A 25576-nucleotide genomic window follows, 5' to 3' on the forward strand; every position below is an offset into this window, starting at 1 on the left:
TACATTAATATACTAACGAAATTTTTTTGTTTTTTGATTTTAGAATAATTAGGTTCCGATTGGCAGTGCTCACCGCAAAAGCAAACGTTTAAAAATGCTTCTTGGATGTCGCTTGTTAATTTATTATAAACGTAAATATTTTTCTACGAAAAAATTATTGAATGTTCTCTAAATGTTGCTCTTTTAAGTGCAAAAAGTTCTGTAAGAATATATGCTTCCGCTTCTTAAAAAAAAAATCACAAACATTCGCCGCTTTTCGGCCGCTTGACTAGGTAGGGGAGACCGCAGCTAGTTGATACGTTTTTCAGTTTCCAATTTTTTTTCATTATTTATTTGAATTAGTTATTTAATAACAAATATGCCACAATATACTTTGGTCCTTCCTCTTTAATATATAGTAAGCGGAAACTTGAGAAAATGCATACAAAATGAATGAAAAAATGTTATTTGGACGATCAATTTGGATGTATCAAAACTATTTAATTTTTCTCTGCATAGACGAAACAGTTAAATAACGATTGTTAATGCCAATGTACACACACGTACGCTGAATCGTAGGAAAGAATTGAACAACAATCTTCACATATCTTTCTCAAATGGAGCTGCATATATACAGTGTTGAGATAACTCGTCTGTATCAACTGGTCCCGGTCTCCCATACAACTCCGTAAGGGGACTAGGCAGTCGAAAAATCGATTTTTTATTGCATTTTCCGAAAGTACTATCTTTTCTGAATAAAATGCCGCTTGGCTTACAGTAAAATTCGCTAAATTGTAGATTTGGCAGTTAAAAATGTCAAGCGGCAACCTATAGCGTCGCCTTTGCCCAGAAACTTTAAACGCGTTTTTCTCGAATATTTTTTTCGCTTCATTTTTTCCTCGGGGCAAACCTCTTATAGGGTCCGTAAAAATTTGAGATTTTCATAAAAAAATTAAGAAGTCACCGGATTTTTGTAGCGCACAAACAATGATGGTCTGGGTTAAAAAAATTCGGTGACTTCTTAATTTTTTATGAAAATCTCGTATTTTTACGGACCCTATAACAGGTTTGCCCCGAAATGGCACACGTTTTACAAATCCTGTAATTTTTTCCAACTCGATCTGAACCTCAATTCGTTCGCAGTCAGGAAAAATTGAAGAGTAACAAATATTCGAGGAAAACGCGTTTAAAGTTTCTGGGTAAAGGCGACGCTATAAGTTGCCGCTTGACGTTTTTAGCTGCCAAATCTACAATTTTGCGAATTTTACTATAAACCAAGCGGCATTTTATTCAGAAAGGACAGTACTTTCGGAAAATGCAATAAAAAAATCGATTTTTCGACTGTCTAGTCCCCTTAACACACCCTAATATTACCTAACATCAGTCATTTCCAACTCGTCACTTAAAAAATCAAAATTCACCAAATTCGTATAAAACTTTTCCTCCAATATGCTACCCCAGATTCAGCGCGCTACTAAAAGTACCTGCTAACGAGACATATCGACTAAATACACTGGGAAATGTGAATTCCTCAATTCCTCCTGGAAAATCTACATTTCAATACCAAAAAAATCTCCGCCCGTAGATCGAAAATAAATAAAACTAGGAAACCATTGATGCACGCGACGCGAACACAGGGGAAAGAGTGCTCCTCTGCGTCAGTAGGGCCTACATTTCAGCCTCGATGGCCCGATCTGTACGAATAGGGGAGCACAGCGAATACTTTTGAAATTGAAACTGGAGCCGCGTCGAATAGGAAATTGTTAACGGTGGCAATTGTCGCGGCGGGAGGGCCGTTGACCATAGTCTTCCTGTTCGAACGATTGAAGATACTTCGAGTGCTTCCCGGGAAAATCAAAAACGCGGCAGGCTCGCATCGTCGACGCGACACTCCACATCGTGTTTCCGTTCCGTTGTCGGTGGATGGATACGGTTTCAACGACAGGCAATCGTTCGTATCGTCCTCGCTCGTTGACGCTCCAACGGGTAGACCTTAACATTCCAGAGCGAGCTTTGAAAAGAGCCTTTGGGTTGCCGCGTGAAATTATGCGGGAGGAAGTGGAAGATTTTCTTTCGTCGAATGTTTCGTGCTATTATACAATTTGGGCGATTTAAAAAAATGCTCTGTTCTTGGCGCAAGAGAGTGTTATTCATTTTTAGCGTTTGGATTAAACAAACAATCTACGCGGAGTTAAAATCATTTTCTATTCCATGTTTTCAGTATTTTCTACTGTACAGTATTTTCATTTTCGTTTTTATTATTCCTCCACTAAATTGTTTAGAAATTAAGCTAAAAATAAATAACGGCTGTAAGAACGAGGGAATTATAATACAAATGACGTATTTCTGATTGTCCTAAATTTAAGGACATATGCAAATGACGGATGTTACATGAATCGCAACTAGGAAACTGTAATCGCCACCTTACTCTCGCCACTAGGACGCCAGTCGTGGGCAGAAAAGCGGAATAATGGCCCCGGTGATCTCCAATAATGGATAGAACCCGTCGAAAATGGCGGCCGCGTTTCATACCTGTCCGATTTATTAGCAACGACCCCAGTGTCCATTGACCTTTCTCCTCGACCAGCAGGGAGAACGCCAGACTCGTGCATTTTTTTTTCGATCCCGCGATCCATTACGTTCCACGTGACCGGGGGGGAAAAGCAAAAGGTGCGACGAGACACCGGGATAATCTAGAAATGCACTCCCTTTCGAGAACCTGTCCATAGATTAATACGCGTCGCTGCCTCAGCAGCCGATAAACTATTATGAATTGTCCTCCCTTGGCAACTAGCGCAGCTGCATTAGCTCGTTTCCAACCACTTTCAGCCCTAATTCGCTGTACAATTTCGCGTGCTGCGTGATTCCTCGCCATTAGGGGAAAGAAAGTTAGGTTTTTAGTCTTTGGCTAGAAGAAAGTAAGGCTAGAGGATTGAGATAGGGGATGTGGTTCTAGTGTGTGTTTCTTATGGGCAAGTGGACTCTGGCTAATGCTTATAGTAATGGGTACAGCTAATACTGGTGTCTGGTTTTCAAGTGCGAGTTCAATTGTCGAATATGAAATTATATTTAAGGGTATACGTATTCAGTTTCTTGACTTCCTTTTTTTTCCATTACTAGGGTGGATGCACCATTTGTGGCTACTTTAAGATATTGTACCAGTTTTGGCCACTTGTTAAAAAATATAATATTTTTAAATGGAAGCAATAAATGCAACCCTATATTTCTGGTGGTATACTAAACAAAATATTTATGGTGTAAGATTCTCCACATATTAATGATCCGCGAGCAATTTAAAAATGAGATAAGCACATGGCCAAAAACAGTGCATCTACCCCTATTGGGTATTTTATGTGTTATTTTATGTAATAAGTATTTGTAACAGAAATTAATAATGATAAGGATTGGTTGACTGGTCTCCTTTTTCTAATGGGTGCCTATCGTCACTACCTTCATCCAATAATCTTGCTTCTTGCAGGGAAATTAATGTATTGGAAGTTTGTTCGATGCTGCTGTTATATTCGGAAAATTTATAACAGTCAGAGGAGTGCTGTGTTAAACAGTACTATCTTCCCAGAAAATCTATAATTTCTCCCTTAACTCGCTGTGCACAGTGCCAGTCTGATATCCCTCCCAATATACACCAGAAAATCTATTAACGAAGTCTCAAGAATGTTCTTAAATGAAAAGAACAAACAGAAGAAGAAGAAAAATAACTACGCAAACTCCCTTCACTTGTTAACGAGTGGAGAAGAGTTAACTCGTCATTGGAGAATTTGTTGGGTAAGATAAGTTGGTTCCTGGTGGTAGCTAAAAATTTCCGCTAGTATAAAAGCAGTAAATACTATTAAAGTTGATATTATTGGGTTAAACGGAAAGTTGTACCGTTATAACGTCCTATTACATAATTCCTTAGTAATTCCAGTATTCTTTTTTCATTCATAAAGTAATTCAGCGTCCCATTACGTGTTATGTTTATAATTATATTTTAAGTGTTGCATTTAGTTCTTTGTTCTAAAATTCGTCCAAATATGTCAGTTAGTAAAGTACATATTCGACACGTACTACGTTGATGAGTCAGGAGGCACTAGAGTCATAGAAACAGTAAAAAAACATTTGCAAAGTGCATGGAAAATCAGCCGTTAAAAGTTAGGATGTGTCACATGTGGGTTGAACAATTCTGATCAGGCGACTTTGAGCGACCAAAGGCAATAGATGAGGATGATTTACATGCCACAATTGCCATGGATCGACGCATCACTACTAGAGAACTTCCGATGAAGATTTAATGTGCTTCCAACATGTATTCTTGAAAAACTTTATAAGAGTAACTTTTTTTTGTTTGTTAAACCCTTTGGTACATAGAAACTAGAGAAAACCAGTGGATGCCTAATACATAAAAGCAGAAAAAGAAATAGTATCTAGATAGAAAATACTAAAAAACAAAAAAAAAATACAATGAAAGTTAATAGAAGTTAACGAGAATTGTTAACCGCCTTCCTAACTGAGTGCTTGGAAGAGTATAATGAGTGGTAGAAGAAATTAACTAAAGGCGGCAATGTGGCAATAGGGTAAACCAACCAGTGAATGACCGAATTGTTGAATCTATGGACCTTTCAGATTAATACTTGAATATATTTATGTATAACAACAAAACAACTGTTGAAATTGCATTTAAATTTATTTTTCTTGAAATTTCTACAAAAATACTTATTCTTATCGCAATTTAAAAAAATATATAAAATGCAAAACGCGTAGAAGCCCAGTAAATGACCGCATAGTTTTAATAAGAATTGTACTTATTAATGTTTGCCTAATACGCGTAACTAAAAATATAGGATATTAAAAATGCAACTACACTCCATTTATAAACATATAATAATGTTTAAATTTATAATTGACATTTATTTGCCTAATCACTGGTATGCGGTCAATTACTGGTTGGTTTACCCTATCTAATAAAAGAAGAACGCAAAAACATTCCGTCCAACCCAATATTTAATTCCCCTGTAATCACCTTTAATAAGGAATTTTAAAACACCAGAGAGACGTTCCCGGGTTGATGATGACCCAGTTAAGAGTTTAATTAATGACCACAATTTCAGTCCCGAACCGTCACCATCTTCCAAGACAGGTAGTCTTTTCGACTTGCCTTTATTGCCTGGTCGTGTAGAATGAGAGATATGTACACCGTGTGCAGTGAAATCTCGGACAGCAGCCGCGGCCACACAGTGCGAGAGCTAATCAAGTGAGGGGAGCGCCTACAGGCGAAGTTACATGGTTCACTTTGGTCGGCTCGTTCATTGTGCGAGTGCGGCTAGTGCCCGAGATTTCGGTGCACACGGTGTACTGCGAATGAGCGCCATCCCGCTTACAGGCAGTCTGTCCCATTCGCCGCTGTGTCAAGAACAGAAGTAGGGAGATAGAGCTCATTTTAGTTCGCGACAGAAACCCCGTCCTGAGGTCAAGACAATACTGTGCGACTCAATTCAGCATCCAAACTAAGAGTACCAAATCTCATAGCATTCCAGCCCGTTCCCAAATGCATTCCCCTCTTGCTCCACCTGCAACCAACCACTAACATCCCCAAATTACAGAAGCGGTGAAAGTGGCGGCAGCAGCGTTTCCGGCTCAAGGACCAGCCTCTCCGCGCAGGAGGACCCTTGCTCGCCAACCCCTTGGAAGCACCGTCGAAGGGCCTCGACCTTCAACGAGGCCCACCTCGAGCGTGCAGAGTCGGCCTCGCCGAAGACGCCCAGGAAGAGGTCCTTCAGCTTCCACGAGCAGCCCGTATTTGGCCGGGTCTCGGCGTCCACGAAGAACTCGCCCAACGAGGACGCCGTCCAGAGGAAGCCTGTCGAGAGGCAGGAAGGCGAGATCGCGCTGCCGCCACCGTGCACGTGCCCCTATTTCGGGGAGTCGTCGAGGAAGCCGCCCTCGCAACCCTCCAGCGAAATCGTAATTGTCTCGAGCGATACCATGAAACCGATCACGGGCAGGAATCTCGAGGCGGGGCTCCTGGGGAGAAATAACAGCGGCAGGATGGAGCCTGGCAGAAACTACGAGCTCAACTCGATCGTCACTTGGAGGGGTGGAAGAAGAGGATCGAGCTTAGGTAGGTTTCTAGATATTCTAATTTTTCTCGTTGATGGGAAGATCGAGCATGAAGGTTCGATATGAGGAGTGAAGTAGGCGCTGCAGGTTCCTTTAATCCTTGAACCGCCTGTAACGATACTTCTGCACTCGCCACAAGGGGACATTTTAAAAAATCGCGTTCTTTCGCAAGTTCTCACTTAAGGTCTGCGAATAGATATCAGTTCCGTGTCAGTACCGTTCCGTCGTGCCAGTGGTTAGAAGAAGAGACCCTCTACGCCCCTCTTCTTCTTACCACTGGCACGCCGGAACGGTACTGACACGGAACTGACAAGTGTGTTTAAACTTTTAATCATCGATTCCTAAATATCGTTGGCTTTTTGGTAAAACTGATCAGGTCCATCATTCCACCCTGAAGTCCTTAAGAATTAATGGAATCAATTACTTTTAAAGTGTTTTATCAACAGTAGATTAACCCTTCGTTGACACTCTTGGTGTGAGCTACCCCTAAGCTGATTTTGACGCTCTGTACCTTCTATATGCAAAATAAATACCTTTTCTCCAAAGCCGACTTATAAACTGTTTTTTCCTCAAAATATTATATCTGAACAACAACTCTGTAGATGTGTAGCTTATATATATTGAAATTTCTAAAAGTTACAATTTTTTGAAGAGTTTCTTCATTTTTTCTCGACATATGGTAATCTAGATTTTTTCCACAAAAACTGTGATAAAATCTCAATTAAACAACTATTGGAATACATTGTAGAGACTTCGAAGATGGTCCATGATTTTTTTCATAACGATTGGATTCTTTAGATGGGAATGGCAGTCGTTCAAAAATTGTTCTGGGTGTGAGCCACCCAGGTATGTCAAAGTTGTTTGAAAAAGGGGGTGTGTCAACGAAGGGTGAATAAAAACCCATATGGAGAAAATCATATGTATTTTGCAATAGCTTTCAATAAATTATTACCTGTTTTATCGTAATAAACTGAATTTCAAATTCGCATTTACCAAAAATTAAGAAATATGGACTTGATCAGTTTCACTATCGAAAGATATACACTTATTTTCGTCTTACTTTCATATCGTCCCCGCGACTAACACGGAAACGTTCTCAACCCGAAAATTCTGGAGGAAACATATTGGAGTAGACAAGGAGCAATTTTTTTCTGCGGAAGTTCACTTAAAAAGAGTGAAATCAGCTCTTAAAAGTATCGCATTTCTTTGTATTTTGTAACAAAACTTTGTAACGGTGCGAGACACAACAAAACTTTAAATATAATAATTGCCCCGTTTTTATACTTTATCACACTACCAAACTAGAAATAAAGTTATATTAAGCCAAGAATCCACTTGACAGCTAAACTACGCTACGCCATGCTAAGTTTTAAAAAATTAGCTTCAATACATCCTTATGGAACCGTTTCCACCAAAAGCTAAGCTGAGCTGTGCTACGTTTTTTTATGTTTTATACCACAGCCAGACATAGCATACCATAGCTTAGCTCTCAGGTAGATCCCCGGCTTTAAGGGCTGAGCCTTTCATAATGAATTTCCGCCGAAAAAAATGTGCCTTGCATACTCCAATATACCTACTCTACATTTACACGAAGTTCCAATAAAATCAGAATTTTCGGGTTGGGAACGTTTCTTTGTAAGGCAGGGTCTGCTAGGTAAAGTCTTACTAATGAGTCCACTCGCAGGCCCAGGACGAAACGCATACCTCTATTTTCTTCTTTTCCGTGCTTCCTTCCACCTTTTAACTCCCAACTCATACCTCACATACAGGATCCATTTTATCCAATAAATAAGTTCGTTCATATACACTACGGAATAAGCCACGCAATTAAGTCCTCATCTTGTTATAAGCTAAAATCCTCAGCTTTTTCAAGAAGTATATACCTACTAAGGCTAACTAAAAGCAAGTAACACATATAGCTTGAAATTCAGGATGGGTCCAAACGAACCTTGCATTTGCCAGATAAGGGTTAATGGGTGGAAGTAAGGGAATCCTGGTGATTTGGCGAGGCTGCGTTCGTCGAAATAGTATGGATGGAAAATGGGCGACTAGGTCAGAGGATTAATTATTGACCGCTCATTAAAAGAGTCCCTGACAGGAACTTATCAGCTTTCGAACGGAACACGGTTTATGGCCCGTGAGTGGTTTACAGTTTCATAGTTCGTTAGCATACGTTGCTTTCCACATGGGCATTACACTGGACCAATTTTGGCCACAGTAAACTCGGTATTATTTCTAGCAAACAGGCAATCTACGAAGCATAACAGTCTACTGTTTACGTCTAAGCGTTATGGGACTGGAGAAGTGCCTGCTACTTGCTCCTGTTGAAAGTAACTTAATTCTGAGTAGAGAGGACAGATTTTGGTTATGATTAAACAATCGTACAATTAGCGAGTAAGTAATTTAATTTATTTATGTGAGAATTATTCGGTTTCGAATATACTGTTGAACTTGAAAGTCTTGCCTAGAAATCTTAATATATAAAGCAGAAAACTTCTATACGTTTGAGTGTTTGTCTGTCGCCTAAAAACTTTCGAACGATACACTCTGGGGTTGCGAAACGTGCCTCAGCTTATTATGCCTGAATAATACAGACGATTGTGATTATTTTCACAAAAAAAACTAAAAAATTATTTTCTGTATAAAATCGAAATTTAAACGTCGGGCGAAGCCGAGTAGTAAAGCTAGTTTCATTATAGCGATGATTTAAGTATTCTTTGAAAGTGGTAACAAGGTTTGACTGTTTAAGATACGGGAAATAAAATTACTTAGTTATAAGCGTGACACTCTTTAGTTTAAACATAATAAGCTTGAAATCATTAGAATTAGCGTCGTCACGCTAGTCATGCTAGAATTTGCATCCACTTTATCTGATCCATGATTAGTGATGGTGCAAAGGAAAAGTCGAAACATAATAATCTGCTGGTAAACCCTTCTTTCATCACCCTGCAATAAACCCAGTAAGCTAAAAAATTTGTATGATATGCTTCTATCAATTAGTGAATTAGTTAGTGAACTCACAAGACAAGACCAAGAATTTGTACTATGATAAAACAGTACTAGGAATTCCTACTGAGGAAACACCAAGAATTCCTGTTGATAAATCACTAAAAATTCTCACTGAGCCAATACGAAAACTTCCCATTAAGGAAACACCAACAAATCATATTACAAAGACTCCCAAATTTCTATAAAGAAAACTCCAAGAAATTCCCTTTTAAAAATACCAAAAAATACCAAAAATAATTCCTACTGAGAAAACACCAAGAATTCTTGTTGATAAATCACTAAAAATTCTCACTAAGCCAATACGAAAACTTCCCATTAAGGAAACACCAACAAATCATATTACAAAGACTCCCAAATTTCTATAAAGAAAACTCCAAGAAATTCCCTTTTAAAAATACCAAAAAATACCAAAAATAATTCCTACTGAGGAAACACCAAGAATTCCTGTTGATAAATCACTAAAAATTCTCACTGAGCCAATACGAAAACTTCCCATTAAGGAAACACCAACAAATCATATTACAAAGACTCCCAAATTTCTATAAAGAAAACTCCAAGAAATTCCCTTTTAAAAATACCAAAAAATACCAAAAATAATTCCTACTGAGAAAACACCAAGAATTCCTGTTGATAAATCACTAAAAATTCTAAGCCAATACGAAAACTTCCCATTAAGGAAACACCAACAAATCATATTACAAAAACTCCCAAATTTCTATAAAGAAAACTCCAAGAAATTCCCTTTTAAAAATACCAAAAAATACCAAAAAGAATTCCTACTAAGAAAACACCATGAATATCACCTCTGAAATCATTACTAAAAATCCCTCCCATCATTTGACGTTACAGGGAACACGAGGACCTCCCTATTATCATCAAGGGCCATTCCCATCAGGCGGGCGGCTACGATGCGAGCCCACAACGGTGCAGCGAGCATCAGTTCGAAACAGAGCAGCAACTCGTCCTCCCCATGCTTGCACAGATACTCGGGTCCGGTTCGCAGCCATCACTCGAGAACCAGCAGCGTGGTATCGCGAAACAGCTCCCGCCACGGTAGGATCATCAGGCTCGAGCAGAAGGCGACCAAAGTGCTAGGCGTAGTTTTCTTCACCTTCGTCATTCTCTGGGCGCCATTCTTCGTCCTGAACCTGATCCCGGCTGTCTGCCCCGACTGTGAGAGGCAGATCGATCACAAGATCTTCGACCTAGCCACCTGGCTGGGCTACGCCAGCTCCATGGTCAACCCCATCTTCTACACCATCTTCAACAAGGTGTTCCGACAGGCCTTCAAGAAGGTCTTGCTCTGCAGGTATAGGAACCAAACGTGGAGGCCGTCAAGGTAGGCCTTCGGCCCCGGGACACCGGGGATTGCCGTCACCAGAGTTTAACATTATCGATAAGTCGATTTCGCGAATCTGAACTATAGTGAGTGAAGAACGTTACTGATAAAATCGTGGATCCCACGAGAGATGGACTGGAGATACGGTCAATGGTGTTCATGAACTGTGAGGGTTCGATTCATCGAACGAAAATTCGAGAAGCTTCCTACGGAGAAGGTAATTATTAAGGGGCAGGTGAAAGTTGAGATGATTCCTCGGATTTAGAGTTCGACGATCATTCCGCGATGGGTACGAAATAGTAGACCATGAAGCAGGGTACGGATTACGATAGCAAAGCGCGAAACACTTTGATTCTCGAATCAAGAATTTCAAGTGAACTGCGCGCCATGATAAACATTCGATCTTCCACTAGAGGTTCGAGAGCCTCCCCTAAGGGATTAGCATCACTTTCATAAACTGCCTGTAGGAGAAGTGAATATAGTGACGTTTAAAATAAGAACACTGCGGCAGCGCGGAATTTAACGCTTAAGATTTTGCGAGTGAACCTGGCGAGTGTATGATCTTTCAGCGGATGACGCAAGAGGCAATCAGAACGTCGAGGGAACAAGACTATTTCCACAAACTACGATTTAGGAATTCGGAGAACAGGCTATCAGGATGAAGGACTTCCTAACGAGCGGCAAGTGGACTCGAGTTTCGCCAACGAGGCTTCAATCATTCAGCAAGGAGTGCTGAAAATTGCTCAGCGATCACGATTGAGTAGAAAACACGCGTCAAGAGGATCGAGGATCGTCTAAGTAGAGACCTGACGCGACGGAAACTGTCCGCTCCGACTGTTAGCCGCGCAGTCTTCGCTTAACAGCCGATTGGCTCGTTGACATTAACCGTTGCTCATCGAGAACTCTTCAGCGTTATCAAGGAATTAAGGTCTAGCGTGTAGAATTGCCGTAATTTGTTCACGAAATGCCCACCCCCGTTAATGAACGCGCTCCTCAATCTTTTAACGAGAGTAGTGCGGAGCGAGAAGTATTAAATCCGCCGTGATGGGGTGTCGAGGAGCCGCTCATCCACGGCGAATCGGCCATTAATGGCCACCCATAAACACGAGTCGCCGAGAGATAATTAATGCCACTTCCGCGAATTGTTATCGGTCCGTTCGTTTCGAAAGGTCGAATTTCTATCGCCTGCCGACGAGAGGGATCCCCATTGCATGCGCGATATTCGAAAGTTCTCGCAGAGACGTCCTCGCTTTAACTCTCGGACGGGGGATAGATTGATCGTACGTTAGATGCGGGGTCCATTTTGACCCACGATTCCATTCATATACATCTGAAAATAAGCTTTTGTATTAGAGTTCAATCTTGTGATCTGAAATTCTTATCTTTCCGAAGAAGTGCGGCTAATGATAAGCAATAGGTATATGTAATTTGATATTTAAGAGGGGTCCGAGTGGACCCTGTATTCGCCAGGCGTGAATTAATCGATGCCTAAAAGCGCTTTTCATCAAATCCCCCCCCCCCCCAAGTAAGTTCCCATCGAATTTTTGTATTCTTCATGCGATGTTGAGATTGTTCCATTCCGCTTGTACTAAGCTCATGCTCGATCGATTAGAAAATAAAGGGGGTCAGAGGTATCCTAATTACTGTATTCCCTCACTATAAGATCGATTTACCCTCACGCTATAAGCTCGTCGTTATCGCCGCCAATGTTGGTAGTTGTATGGAGTGGGTGAGCTACTGTCTTATCGAAAACGAGAGTGAAAGGAAATCGGCGTTAGAAACGGGACCTCTACGCGCTGTGAGCTCGCCGATGGTCCTCAGCCGTGAGCTTATAGCGAATACAAACTGTATATGCGGTACTTGAGCGAAATTGGTGTCCTTCGTGCGTTTCCTTCGTGAAACTATACAGGTGGAACAAGATCAACTGTCCGCGGAAAACAAAACTCACTGGCCATCATGTTTATTGCTCTGTTTTATCTGACAGAGAGCGTCTGAGTACAGATTGTCTCGAGGAAAGGGGAGACGGAGCAGGGGTAGGTAAATGTGGAGGTAACGCGCGTCAGTGGCCTTGCGTGGCCAGTTGATCTTGTTCTGACTATAACGTTGTCCATTAGCTGGTGCGATCAGACACGCAAAGCTTGAACCAAAAGCTTCATCTACTTTCCTGGACGAACTAAAACACTTCTCTCACAATAAGCTGTCTGATTCTTACAGTTGGGAGCAGGCAGGAATCGATCCGGAGGAAATGCGAGGCCTATTTTAAAATTCAGACGAATTTGTCTCTGTTCCTTGTTACGCATGTTATTTGCTAATAGTGTCACTTATTGGTTGGCATATTGTCAGCTCCCTCGGGTCGAATCTTGCCAGCTCCTCACTGTACTGGCTAAAACGAAGCGCACGAAGCTGCTGGAAATACTGTTGCAAAGAAATGTGAACACGAACTGCGTAATGAAAATAAAATTCGGTGAGTCGTAAGTTCCTGTCAAGTTGACTTTTTTCCATCAAAATCCATGCGATAAATACCAATTTTTGAAACAATGGCTATTATGGGCTTAACCCATCCTCCTGGTAATTGAATTCACTGCACTCTGCGGCCAATAAGAAAAGCACGGGAAGCTATAAACTGGGCAAGAACTCACGACTCGCCCTCCGCGTGGGTGACGCGGATTAAAATCGCGCATATCAGCGCGAAAGCGGCTGCCAAAGTGTTAACTCGATGGAATTGAATACAAAAGCAGAAGTCGATACCAGGCGCGTGTTCTTGGCCTCGAAGCGGGAAAAGGAGAGTGGCCAAGCGCCAAGTACGGGCGTGAACCGAAGGCGCTCGAGGGAAGCACAAAAGCAGCTTCCCGTCCCGGAGAACTCTCGACCATTTCGGCGAATTACGCCTACACGAGTGGCTGGTCACGATAAAATTTTAAATCGAACCCTGGGATACTGGTGATCGGTTGATTTCTCAGGCGAGCCCATAACGTCGACTGGAAGCCTGATGGAGCGCTCGATTGCCCCGCATCCTGGCTAGAACCGCTTGTGAACAGAAAATTGCTCGAATTATTTATCGCCCCGTGGACATAATAGCGCCCTTCCAAGTCGATGGAACGTGGTCGCGAGAGGGGACCGCCATCGAGAGTCAAATTCCAGAGGCTAGGTGAAGACTAACGTTGGAAGTAACTGACAATGAATGATTCAATCTCGAATACTTGATAAGTACTCGAATGTTACGAATACACCTTGAACACTCCAGTGTTCAAATACTATTACACATTCGAGTTAGGGCTGATGTAACATTCCTCTTCTGATACAATGTTATGTTCAAAAGCGAACAGGTTCTATTCAAATTATCTCCCAGTCGACAAATATTTAGTTAGGGATTTATTGGAGAAATGCTACTTCTGTTGGCGAGCTCTGAAAGAGTATTTCACCCCTTGGAGCGTTTATTAGCAGACATAGAAAATACGTTGTCAATATATTTTTATTGCGCTGGAAAATACTACTTCGAATAGAAAAAGAAAATCCCTGCAAGTGCGTTACCTTGCGAAGACACAACTATTCGTTGGGGTTGTATTTGATGACTCGAGTACAGCCCTAATTTCATGGGATGTATATTGAAATACTCGTATTGCTCGAATACTCCAACAGAGAGAAATTCGAAAACCAGTTCCAGCTCTAGTTTAAACGAAATAACCGAGCACGTCGTGGCGACTGTTTGTACATAATTCATAAGCCTAAATAGTAGTCGCGTTTTGCATTGTTGAGGAGACGTCAATAAAGTTACCTACTGCGCGTGAGTGTGTGAATGGATGGGCACGATGAAAATTCTGTAGAACGAAGTGAATTTCGACCATTGGGCGTGCAACAGAGGCTGGGCGAAGTCAGCCTTGCGCCCTGTGTTCTGTGTGATATCGAGATGCTTGAGATCGTCGAGAAGATTGCGAACCACCCCCAACCCCAGAAATCCTTTCCACGGTCCCTGGAACTCGATTGCAATCACAAAGGGGACGGTTTTCCCTTCGACTGCACGGGTGTCGTTGCATTTCGACGATGTTTATCATCGCCACGTGGGCGACGGGATCCTTCGATCGTTAACGCTTTACTGGCCTGGCATTAGCACCGGGATCGCTGAGACTTTGCAATGTGATGATTTTGAAGAATTTCAAGAATTGCTGCTTCCTTATTGCCTGCTACACGGTTGTGAGACGAACTTTTACTTGAATCGATGGTTACATTAACACATCGTGGACTGGGAACATTTCGAGCGATTAAAAGCCTGTTCCCGGGTGCTTGAACCCCCCTCCATTATCGCACTGAACTCTTTAATGGAAGGAATTCACCTTTTAAGCTATTAAGATGAATATAATCGACATGCACGTGTGCATTATGCAGCACTTAACTCCACTACGTACCTCGAGCCTTTTTCCACTCAATCAGATTCTCATTTCCCTGCGCCTACTGCGGCCTTCGGGGGTCTCTTTTTGACCCAATCGTGTTCCCGTTTCTTTAAAAACGAAGTGGATACAGTTGGTAAGAGCGAAGCCACCTATGTGTCGGTCCCTTTTGCTCAGTACTGAGTGAACATATTCTAAAAAAAAATTCTTTTCACATTTCTCTCGTAAGATCGACTACATTTTGATCGAAGATTTTGGCAAAGCGAGTTTTAATACAGGTTTAGTAAACCTGGTATTTCTTGCCTCTCTAAACCCTCAGAACTGAAATTATTGTACATACTTTTCCCAATCGATCGGTCAAATTGTAGTCGATTTATTTCTGGAAAAGTTAAAGAGAATTATTAAAATCGCTTCGGTAGATTTCGAGAAAAAGGTACACGGTGACACAAAAGCACTATTTTACAGGAGAGTGTCATTATTTATTTATTATTACGAAAATGATAGACGGGTATAGCCCAATACAAACCATGATTATGATAAGTATGGGGTGATAGGGTTTTCCTGACGCAACAATCTGTGCAGCTTACTCTTGAACGAAGATGGGCTAAACCACTTACGATGCTAAAATTGCTGAACCAACGCCTTCCTCCCCACATTTCTCACTCGAATGGCTACATATTCTTTTCTAGGACAAGGTGAGACCAGCGATATATAACTATATAACTATAAGAAGAAAAAATGAAATAAATGTGTTGATATCATTATAATACACATTTTTTCCTCCAAGTCTGAGTTTATTTTTCACGTGCATAGACTTTTCGAAAAAAAATTCTGACTGGCTCAGAATGTCCAGGAAATGTGCTAGGTTTTTATAGTAATTTTTTTTCTTGGTCTTATTGAACTGTACCTTCCCCCTTAAACTTTGACAAAAATATACAACCGTAGCTATTAACATGTGCGTTACTCGTTCTTTGATAACAATTAAATACATGGTTGGACTGGAGGTCGTAGAACGTTAAGGCAGACCATGTTCGCAGTGAATATCTTTCCAGAACTGCGTGAGACTCACTCACTACCCGAATTTGTGATTATATTTCAATTCCTAGGTTCGAAATAGGTTCTAGAAGCTCACTGTGCTCCCTACGATGAAATAATAAGGGATTAGAAAGCGCGCTTATAATTTACAGTGACACTTTATTAGCACCAATTTCACCTCCCACTATGCGCGTCGATTCAGCTGACGAAGAACATTCCTATGCTAGTGACCCCCTTCTGGTGTTACATTTGGTTACTGCGTGTAAAGAAGAAATATGTTTTTAGGGTAAGTGTTATGCGGTTCGTCATATTCCTCCTGCCAGAAGGCACCCTAGCCTTTCCAGTTCCCTGGCCAGGCTCTTTAAAAATAAAGACCCTAGTGTTTAACAATACTACGTGTGGTCACTTGCTATTCCTAAACTCTTCCATTCTTCGCAATATCAAGTCACACTTGATAGCCACGGGACTTGGAGTCAGCAACATTTGAACGATCCAGGAGGGAAAATCGTCAGAGTCCAAAAAATGTGAAAATGAGATTATGATCGTATTACGTTGCTTTTATAGGTAATTTAAACACGGCAAGTCGTGAAGGGGAACAACTAGCTGAGTGAGAACCTAATGCTATTATAATTTAAGGGGAAAAGCAGAGCCGTTTAACCATATTTAAAAAGTATTTCCATTGGGACAGATACAAAAGTAGTGTTTCAAAGTTTAGTTGCTTTCTCCTGCAAATTTTCGCAGGTTGGACACAGTGGATTTTCCCTTGCAACCCTCAATTGTATGATGCCCAACCATGGTGGTGCATGACAAAGAAAGTTTAGCACTTTGAGTGGCGTCAGCGTGTTTTCAAGCCAAGGGATTTGCAGGCATGTTCCTATATTTTCTGGAAAGTATCAAACGTATTGTCCGACAGTCTTCGAATATTTATGTTAAATGCAAACCAAGCTTGGAGCTCGCTTTGTAGAAGACTTTTGTGGTCGAAAGGGCCATTTTTTGAAACCCTGCGCCACTCAAAGTGTTAGAGAGTAAAGGAGCAGGCCATAATTGAATACGAGAAAGGTATACTGGTATCTGCACTACTGAATAGATTTATTGCATCACCTTGAAACCCACGTAGTCTGCACATAGTTGCATGATTAATAAAATGGTTGGTATCCAACTTACTTTCGCCAAGATATCGAGCAGTTAATAACTAGTGAACAATCACCCCATAGTATTTTCCTAATATTAATATGAAATGAAGTGTAAGTGGCAACATGTTAAGTATTCGAGTGGTGCAATAAATATTTTCAATAGGGTATCGATTAGAGTCTGAGGATTTTCTAGAATAACCCAGGGATACCAATATAATTAGTAAAGCCTAATGTTAAAATTGCTTATATATAGACAATGTAAAAGTGTCGTTCGTGATCTTTTTTTCGACCACCACTGTGATATAAATAAAAAATGGAGGGGGAAACAGTCTAGCTTGAAAAACGTGCTTCTACGTCTCTCAGCTGCAATGTGTTGAGAAATTCGCAAGTAGATTGCATATTTTAATATCTATTCTGTGCAACAGATCCCGAGAGCAGGATAACTGGATAATTAGAATGTTCGAGTTAATTAATTATTTAGTATGCACATCTTTCCAACGAATTTATGCCCACTGTAACATAACACTTGTGAGGCAAATCATCAATTTTAAGGCACTTGTTTCGCAACCTAGTAGTCCCCTAATTTTAATCCCCAAATTTTTTAGGCACGCGATTGTGACGTACGTAATTAATCCTTCGTCGACACTCTGGGTGTGAGCCACCCATAAGCTGATATTGATGCTCTGTACCTTCTACATGCAAATTAAATAGTTATTTCTAAAGTCGACTTACACACTATTTTTTCTCTCGAAGTATTATATCCGAACAACAATTCTGTAGATTTTTAACTTCTAATATTGAAATTTGTAAAAGTTACAACTATTTAAAGATTTTCTTCCTTTTTTCTCGACATGTGGTAATCTAGAATTTGTTAAAAAAAACAGTGATTCAATTTGAATAAAAAAAATATTGGAATATATTCTAGAGACCTTAATACTGATCCATGATTTTTTTTTATGACGATTGGATTCTTTAGATGATAATGGCAGTTGTTCAAAAATTACTCTGGGTGTGAGCCACCCAGGTACGCAAAAATTGATCGAAAAAGTAAGTGTGTCAACGAAGGGTTAATAATCTATAATTCACTCAGCATTTCGCAGCTATTAATTGTAATCATTTGGGGCATGCAATATTAGGGAGTTTAATAAAACATGATTCAGAGAATGGTCTCGATTTCGCTGGAATATTCCAAGGATCAAACGTTCGGAAGAAAGTGGACCCCCTATTTCGTTAATCGAAAAGTGCATTTCACATTTTCGCTTTAAAACGCTGGCTGGTAAAGCGTTAACAGCAACATGGCCGTTCAAAGGAGGGATAAATGTAATTATTCGCGTCACTGGTATAACCGTTACGCCTGAAACTAATATTCTTGAACCTTGACTTTTTATCTAAATGGCTATCCGAAGTGCTTCGAGAAAATGTAGAGCTGCGGATGCAGAATATTTAGAAAAACGGTAGAGGGAAGGTCGGAGTTCTCTCTTCTACGCGAGACGGGAAAAGCTTCAACGATTTCGTCTAGGTATTCTTGGAGTACATCGTCCGAGGGTTGGAGTTACAGTTGCGCAGCGTATTTTGAAGAAACAGGGATTATTAAGGATATTCCAATAATTCTGGTGCTTTTGATTAAGTCAATTTAGTCTTGGAGAATATGTGAGGGAAAAGAGGGATATGAACTTTTTTAGCACGTTCGGTATCACGATATGTACCGGAGGGTGAATGTTTCATTAAAAGAAAAGTGGTATTTCTCAATTCAGTGTCGAAATCAAAAGGGAACAAAAAGAGCTAAAATTATAAAGACCTTAACGCAACTACTATTTCTACAACTACATATCGCAATCCACTTTTTTAATTTCCACCGTGACGCGGAACGTGTTAATCGTTTTGTTACGAGTGATGTTGATACTGAGAAATCTTATAGGTACTACCGATATCTATGTGAATAGAATATCGATAGTAATTTCACTTCCCCAACATCAAGGTTTCCGTCAGTTAAAAGGAGCTTAACATTACCTACGAAAAGCAAATGTATATGTAATGTAAACGAAATTTCCACAAATTTTGGCAAACACAAAACGGAACTAGAATTAAATAAAATTAGCAAAGTCCTGCAGAGAACGCCTTCGAATGACTTCGTGGTGATCCCAGATAAAATTTTATAAAGGAAAATAGAAAACGAGGAGGTTAGATGAGGAGGGATGAAACAGACGAAAGAGGAAATCTGAAGGAAGGTAGCAGCTGAAAGCGAGAGACAGATTTAACTGGGAAGGAAGAAATGAGGGTAGCAGAGGGAAAAATAATGGAGAAGAGGGGATAATAACAGAGCATGAACAGGTCGATGGGAAAACGTTCATGCAAAACAGGAATAGCTAATAATTTTTGTTCACGGAAATAAAATGGACTCGATACTTTATAGCCTTTATACCCACAAACGATGAAATCGTTCGTTATTGTTGTCGAAGCAAAGCAGAGGCTTGATTGACTTCAAACTATTGAGGAACAACGTTTCACTAATCAATTCTGCTGGACAGCCAAACAATTCCACTTTTAAGAAAGGAAAAATCACATTGCAGAATACTGAAGTAAACACAGAAGTTTTAAATGAATATTTGGCAGAAGGTGGAATAAATCAACTACTAGGTACTAATTAACTAGTTGTAGCTAACGGTGGCAACTATTAAATATTCTAAATCGATGAATTGAATTTCCTTAGATAATAGATTTCAATATAATCAACAATCAAATATTCAGATACCTACTTAATATTTGAATAATAGAGGAAGACAGTCAGTAAATCGCAAATTCTGTTACTACTTAGTAAGTAGTATAGTAAAGAGCGTTCTAACCTTCAATTTGAGTTTTGCATTCAATTCACGTTCAGAGTGGTACGATATACGTTCAATACACGTTCAAAGTGGTACAGTAGAGGTTCAATACACGTTCAAAGTGGTACGATAGACGTTCAATACAGTTCAGACTGGTACGATAGACGTTCAAAACACTTTTGGCGCCAGTTAAAAGTAGTATGGTGTATTGAACGTCTATCGTACCACTCTGAACGTCTATTGAACGTCTATCGTACCAGTCTGAACCTTATTGAACGTCTATCGTACCACTCTGAACGTGTATTGAACGTCTATTGCACCACTTTGAACGTGTATTGAACCTCTACCGTACCACTTTGAACGTGTACTGAACGTCTATCGTACCACTCTGAACGTGTATTGAACGTCTATCGTACCACTCTGAACGTGTATTGAACGTCTATTGCACCACTTTGAACGTGTATTGAACCTCTACCGTACCACTTTGAACGTGTATTAAACGTCTATCGTACCACTCTGAACGTGTATTGAACGTGTATCGTACCACTCTGAACGTGTATTGAACGTCTATCGTACCACTCTCAACGTGTATTGAACGTCTATCGTACCACTCTGAACGTGTATTGAACGTCTATTGCACCACTTTGAACGTGTATTGAACCTCTACTGTACCACTTTGAACGTGTATTAAACGTCTATCGTACCACTCTGAACGTGTATTGAACGTCTATTGCACCACTTTGAACGTGTATTGAACCTCTACCGTACCACTTTGAACGTGTATTGAACCTCTATCGTACCACTCTGAACGTGTATTGAACCTCTATCGTACCACTCTGAACGTATATTGAAGGTCTATCGTACCACTCTGAACGTGTATCGAACGTCTATCGTACCACTCTGAACGTGTATTGAACGTCTATCGTACCACTCTGAACGTGTATTGAACGCAAAACTCAAATTTGGGTTAGAACTCTCTTTACTACACTACTTTAGTGCTCAAAACTTTGCTTTCGAGACTATCGACAAGTTAGATTGGAATGAATTAAACAAGCTATTAATTATACTCTTGTACCAATTCAACGAAAATACTTATTCAGTAGCACGAAAGTTTGCACAAAAGCATTGACACCTGGTGACTAATTTCAAACACACAGACGATTACGTAAACATGAGTTTCATGAAAAAGCTCTTTTTACTTATGCAACAAGAAAAATTAAGAAGAATATTTAGAATGTTTCCCTCTTAATTTCACTTTTGATTTCTCACGGATTTTCAATTCAAACTCTAAAGTCTAGCACACATTTCGAGCTTCAAGAAGTATCAACTAAAGCTGGTGCAATCTTCACCATATTTTTATAAAATAATGCTCGACTAAAGTAATGTTATTATATAATATTCTTTAGTGTATGCTCAGTCGTAGGGACGCTCACGTGCGATCAAAACATTTTCGTACCGCACACGAGCTTAGCCTGCAATTGATGTCGCAATAAAATCGCGCACAGGTCCCCGGAAATTCAAAAATAACATATAAACGTGCTCCCCTTTTCCCCTTTGACATCCATTTGCTACAAGTGTCCCCACTCGATTGTTTGCTTTCACGTAAACAATGTAATTAATTAATTCTTTGGTGACGTTTAAACTTACTCTTTGTCAAAAACAACCTTCAACATTTTCCTACATTTCCTGTCACACGAAAATTGCATGAAAAACGTTGCTTACGAGTAAAAAATAGCGAGAATACCATTTACCTTTCTACGAGCGGGAAACTTATTTCATTCGTGTAGTTTTTGTTTGAACTGCACAAAAAGAAGTCTCGAAGTACCCCTGTCGAATTATTTTCTCACGAGAGAAAGCTGACGGAAATTTAGATGTATCTTCTGAACAAACGATGTACTCCAAGCCACTTCGATGTGATTTCGCAAATACTTGAAGAATATCGTCCGCTGATCTCGATAGCGCTTCGACTCGAGGTTGAAAAGAATACATGCATCCTCGGAGCAGAGCTCGAGTGCTTCTACAATCGTCCGAAGGGAATCATACGTAACTCTCGCGTAAGTACATGCAATAGCAGTTTTTAACAAGGGAAACGAGGACTTCGTGTCCCCGAGTCAGGCTGTTGGCTCCGTTTGGCCGAGGAAGCGGGAAGGTAACACGACAATCAATACCTCTGAATGGTAAATTTATGCTTCTCCGAACCAGAATTCCGTGAAACGAGTGTAACAACTGTGTTTCATTCACGTGATTACGTTGTCAATGCACCATTTACCTTCTACAGCGATGAAATGGGAATCTTGTGCGGGGGGGAGGTAAGGTGCTGGGGGGTGGGAGGGGTGAAAAATGGAAAGCAGAACTGGGGAAGCGGAAATTAAAAATGCAAGACGAAATGTTAGAGGGTGATAGAAAAAAAATCGTAAAGCATTCGAATTTCTATGAAAAGCGAATGAAATTAAGTGATAGTAGAGTATCAGGACATTAATACAAAATATTAAAATTCCGATTTAATCCATAATTCTGTTTCGAAGAAGCCTCAAGCACAAAACAAACCGACAGAGTGTTTGGACTTTGATTCTTAACTCTTCGTCGACGCAGTAGGTTCGGAATTATTTTAGTCTATACCCCTTTATTTTAAGAAACGAGTACTTGTATTGAAAATATACAACTTCTTTCGCCATTAAGGTGAATCATAAGCTACTGGAAGTGTATCTGATTCGTGTCCCTAAAAAGGGTTATATCTTTCGCTTTCTCAGCATAACAGTAGGTTAATAGACAATTATAGTCCTTGCAAATCTTCAGCGAACCTCTAACTGTAAGTCTTGCCTTTTTAACTGTCACGAAAACAGCACAAATTTTGCATGAAACGAAAAATTGTCACGATTCAATGATGCCAGTGAAAGCTGACACGATTCTAAAGCAGGAATGAAAATTCATAGCGATGCTTACGTGAATTGCGATGCCTACATTTGTTTAGAGAAGATAGGTTTATAGAGCGAGGGCTATCCGTGCTCTGTTGTTGAAAGAATGCGAATTTGTACGAAAAATAACTATAAATATTCCTCTTTCGAAGTTCGAGGATTAAATATTCAAATGATTACATTCTATTTAGAAGCAGGGTTTCCTAATTAACGCCTTGGATCACGTCGATATTTTCTGGAAAGCATTGTCCAAGTATTCCCGAACATTGCCAAGTCTCAGATGAGTCATCCACTAACGAAAATAGTAACTTTTATATTCTCTATTAGATCTTGATGAAAGCATTACCGATGGATTGCTGAAATCCCCCTGATGAAAATGAGTCCAAACTCGACCACATTCGGTTCATTTCTAATTACACGTAACATACAGTATGTCCACGAAATTTAGATGCGTAAAATTCAAATTTCGAAAAATTCAAAATACACCGAATAAGGTCGTGTTTGGACTCATTTTAATCGGAAAAGCCTCGCCTATTCATTGGTAGCACTCTCGTGAAGATTTAAAGGACAATTTAGAACTTAAAATTGTCATTGGTGCTGGCATGAGTTCAGAGCCCACGGGAAGCTGGACAAAACATTTTCGGCAGAAGTGATCGTTAGGAAAGGCCGAGCTGACTTGAAACGATACTTTGCTAAGCTTTGTGTCGCTCGAAGTGTTAATTTCTCAAAATGGGAAACCCCAGAGGAAACGTGAGCCTTGGCTAGGAACGAGGGGGGACAGTACGCTTATGTTAATAGAAGCGAAATACGCGGGGTGTACTTCAGTAACCACGTAGAATTACAACGCTGATAACACAAGGCCCGCGTGATCGCGCGTTAATAGTTATCGCGCCGCGAGAATCGACACGGATAACGCTTCAAAAACTAGCTACTAGGGCTCGACACGTGATGGTGTCGCGTGCCTCGGTGTTCCATGGAAACGATACCATTCGTCGCTATTTGGTCCCCACTTTGAAATTGTAGCCTGTAGCAAAAGAGCTGCTAGACTTTAAGGGGCCATGCCTAGTCAGCCTTCGAAAAAGAACGCGATATTCGGGAATTTTTTGTGGATTATTTACTGTATATTTTTTTACAACTATTCGCCTATTTTAAAAGTACATATATGTAGCAACTCTCAGTAATTTTGTTATAGAAAAACATTAAAAAATGAACGAATAACAGCCATTCTCGCGGAAGCTGTTTTGATAAAGGCGCTGTGCGGTGAGCAAGTTTTCTCTTAGCCGGATCAGCTAAAATTAAAAATTCAAAAACATTCTGTTAATATATGGTTGAATTCGGTAGATGAACGAAGGCTTTTTCAAAAAGTTGGTTTTGGACAAAATGGCGGCCGTTTGACGCAAAACCACGCTTTTCCGATGTCTGAATTGTTCGTTTTTCGTTAATTAAAAATACAGTTTTTGTTCAAATAAAAAATCCTTCGTTCATCTACTAGTCTTTGGTATATATAAGAAGTCTGCAAAAGTTTAGGCCAATCGATGCAGTGGTTTCCGAAATATCTTGCTCATCGATATCAACACAGCTTTCGCGAGAATGGCTGTTATTCGTTCATTTCTTAATATTTTTCTATTAAAAAAAATACTGAGAGTTGCTGCATATATATACATTTAAAATAAGCGAATAGTTGTAATAAAATATACAGTAGATATTCCACAAAAAATTCTTGAAAATCGCGTTCGTTTTCGAAAGCTGACTAGGCATAACCCCTTAAGGGGAATAGGCAGTCGAAATATCGATTTTTTTTATTGCATTTTCCGAAAGTACTATCCTTTCTGAATAAAATGCCGCTTGGTTTAAAGTAAAATTCGCAAAATTGTAGATTTGGCAGCTAGAAACTTAAACGCGTTTTCCTCGAATATTTGTTACTCTTCATTTTTTTCCAGATTGCGAACGAATTGAGGTTCAGATCGACTTGGGAAAAATTACGGGATGTGTAAAACATGTGCCATTTTGGGGCAAACCTCTTATAGTGTCCGCAAAAATACGAGACTTTCATAAAAAAATTAAGAAGTCCCCGGATTTTTGTAGCGCACAAACAATGATGGTCTGGGTTTAAAAAATTCGGTGGCATCTTAATTTTTTTATGAAAATCTCGAATTAACCCCAGAATACTAATGTACGTAATATAAGAATTACTCCTCTGACAGCACCCCCATCCCTATGTCCGACTAGCACTGCTACTATATAGCGGTGTTTTATTTTAATTTTGTTACTGAATAAATTTGTACTGTCCTTTGCAAATAAAAAAGTAGAACAACTGTGGAAAAAATACAATTTTGAAATATTCATAAAAAATAAAATTCACTAAAGAACACATTACAAACTACATACCGTAAACCGGAAAACATTAGTATTCTAGGGTTGAGATAATTATCTAGTCTGACGCTTGTAAGTATTTACTTAACAATCTAATTTCTCTGCTGTCATAAATGCGTGGAATTCTTTAAATATGTATTTGTATTAGAATAAGGATTTGCCCCGAAATGTAACACGAGATTTATGTACGAATGGTATTTTAAAAAGAAGAAAGTTAAAGTGTAAGATTGCTGAAAATTGTTGTTTTAGAACTGTTTACTAGTAAGTACATAGTGCCAGTGGCCTTTATTCAGTGGGAAGTTTCCATGATGCATTTGGTTTCTATACTTTGTAAACAGTGTATAGTAATTGTGTCAAGATTTCCTGATGGCATGAGTTAGATTCTTTATTGTTCTTTCAGAAGGTTGATAAAAGATAGCAATAAGAAAAATGGAAGTTAAATTTAAGAGGATTATATCCTCTGTTCTTCAAA

The 25576-nt window shown here is 39.8% G+C and overlaps 2 protein-coding genes across 2 annotated transcripts in view; one reads left to right on the forward strand and one right to left on the reverse strand.

Moving 5' to 3' along the window:
• The window catches only part of 5-ht2b (5-hydroxytryptamine receptor 2B), a 308974-nt gene extending 298076 nt beyond the window's left edge, over window positions 1-10898 (forward strand). The window contains exons 5-6 of the mRNA XM_076829669.1: window positions 5577-6094; window positions 9952-10898. Of these exons, the coding sequence (XP_076685784.1) occupies window positions 5577-6094; window positions 9952-10445 (1012 nt within the window). The 3' untranslated portion in view covers window positions 10446-10898. The remainder of the gene's footprint in view (window positions 1-5576; window positions 6095-9951) is intronic.
• Rpn2 (Regulatory particle non-ATPase 2) overlaps window positions 1-25576 on the reverse strand; it is a 225064-nt gene that overhangs the window by 44687 nt on the left and 154801 nt on the right. The gene's annotated exons all lie outside the window — the stretch shown is intronic.

Source organism: Andrena cerasifolii, chromosome 16, assembly GCF_050908995.1.
Source record: "Andrena cerasifolii isolate SP2316 chromosome 16, iyAndCera1_principal, whole genome shotgun sequence".
Lineage (NCBI taxonomy): Eukaryota > Metazoa > Arthropoda > Insecta > Hymenoptera > Andrenidae > Andrena > Andrena cerasifolii.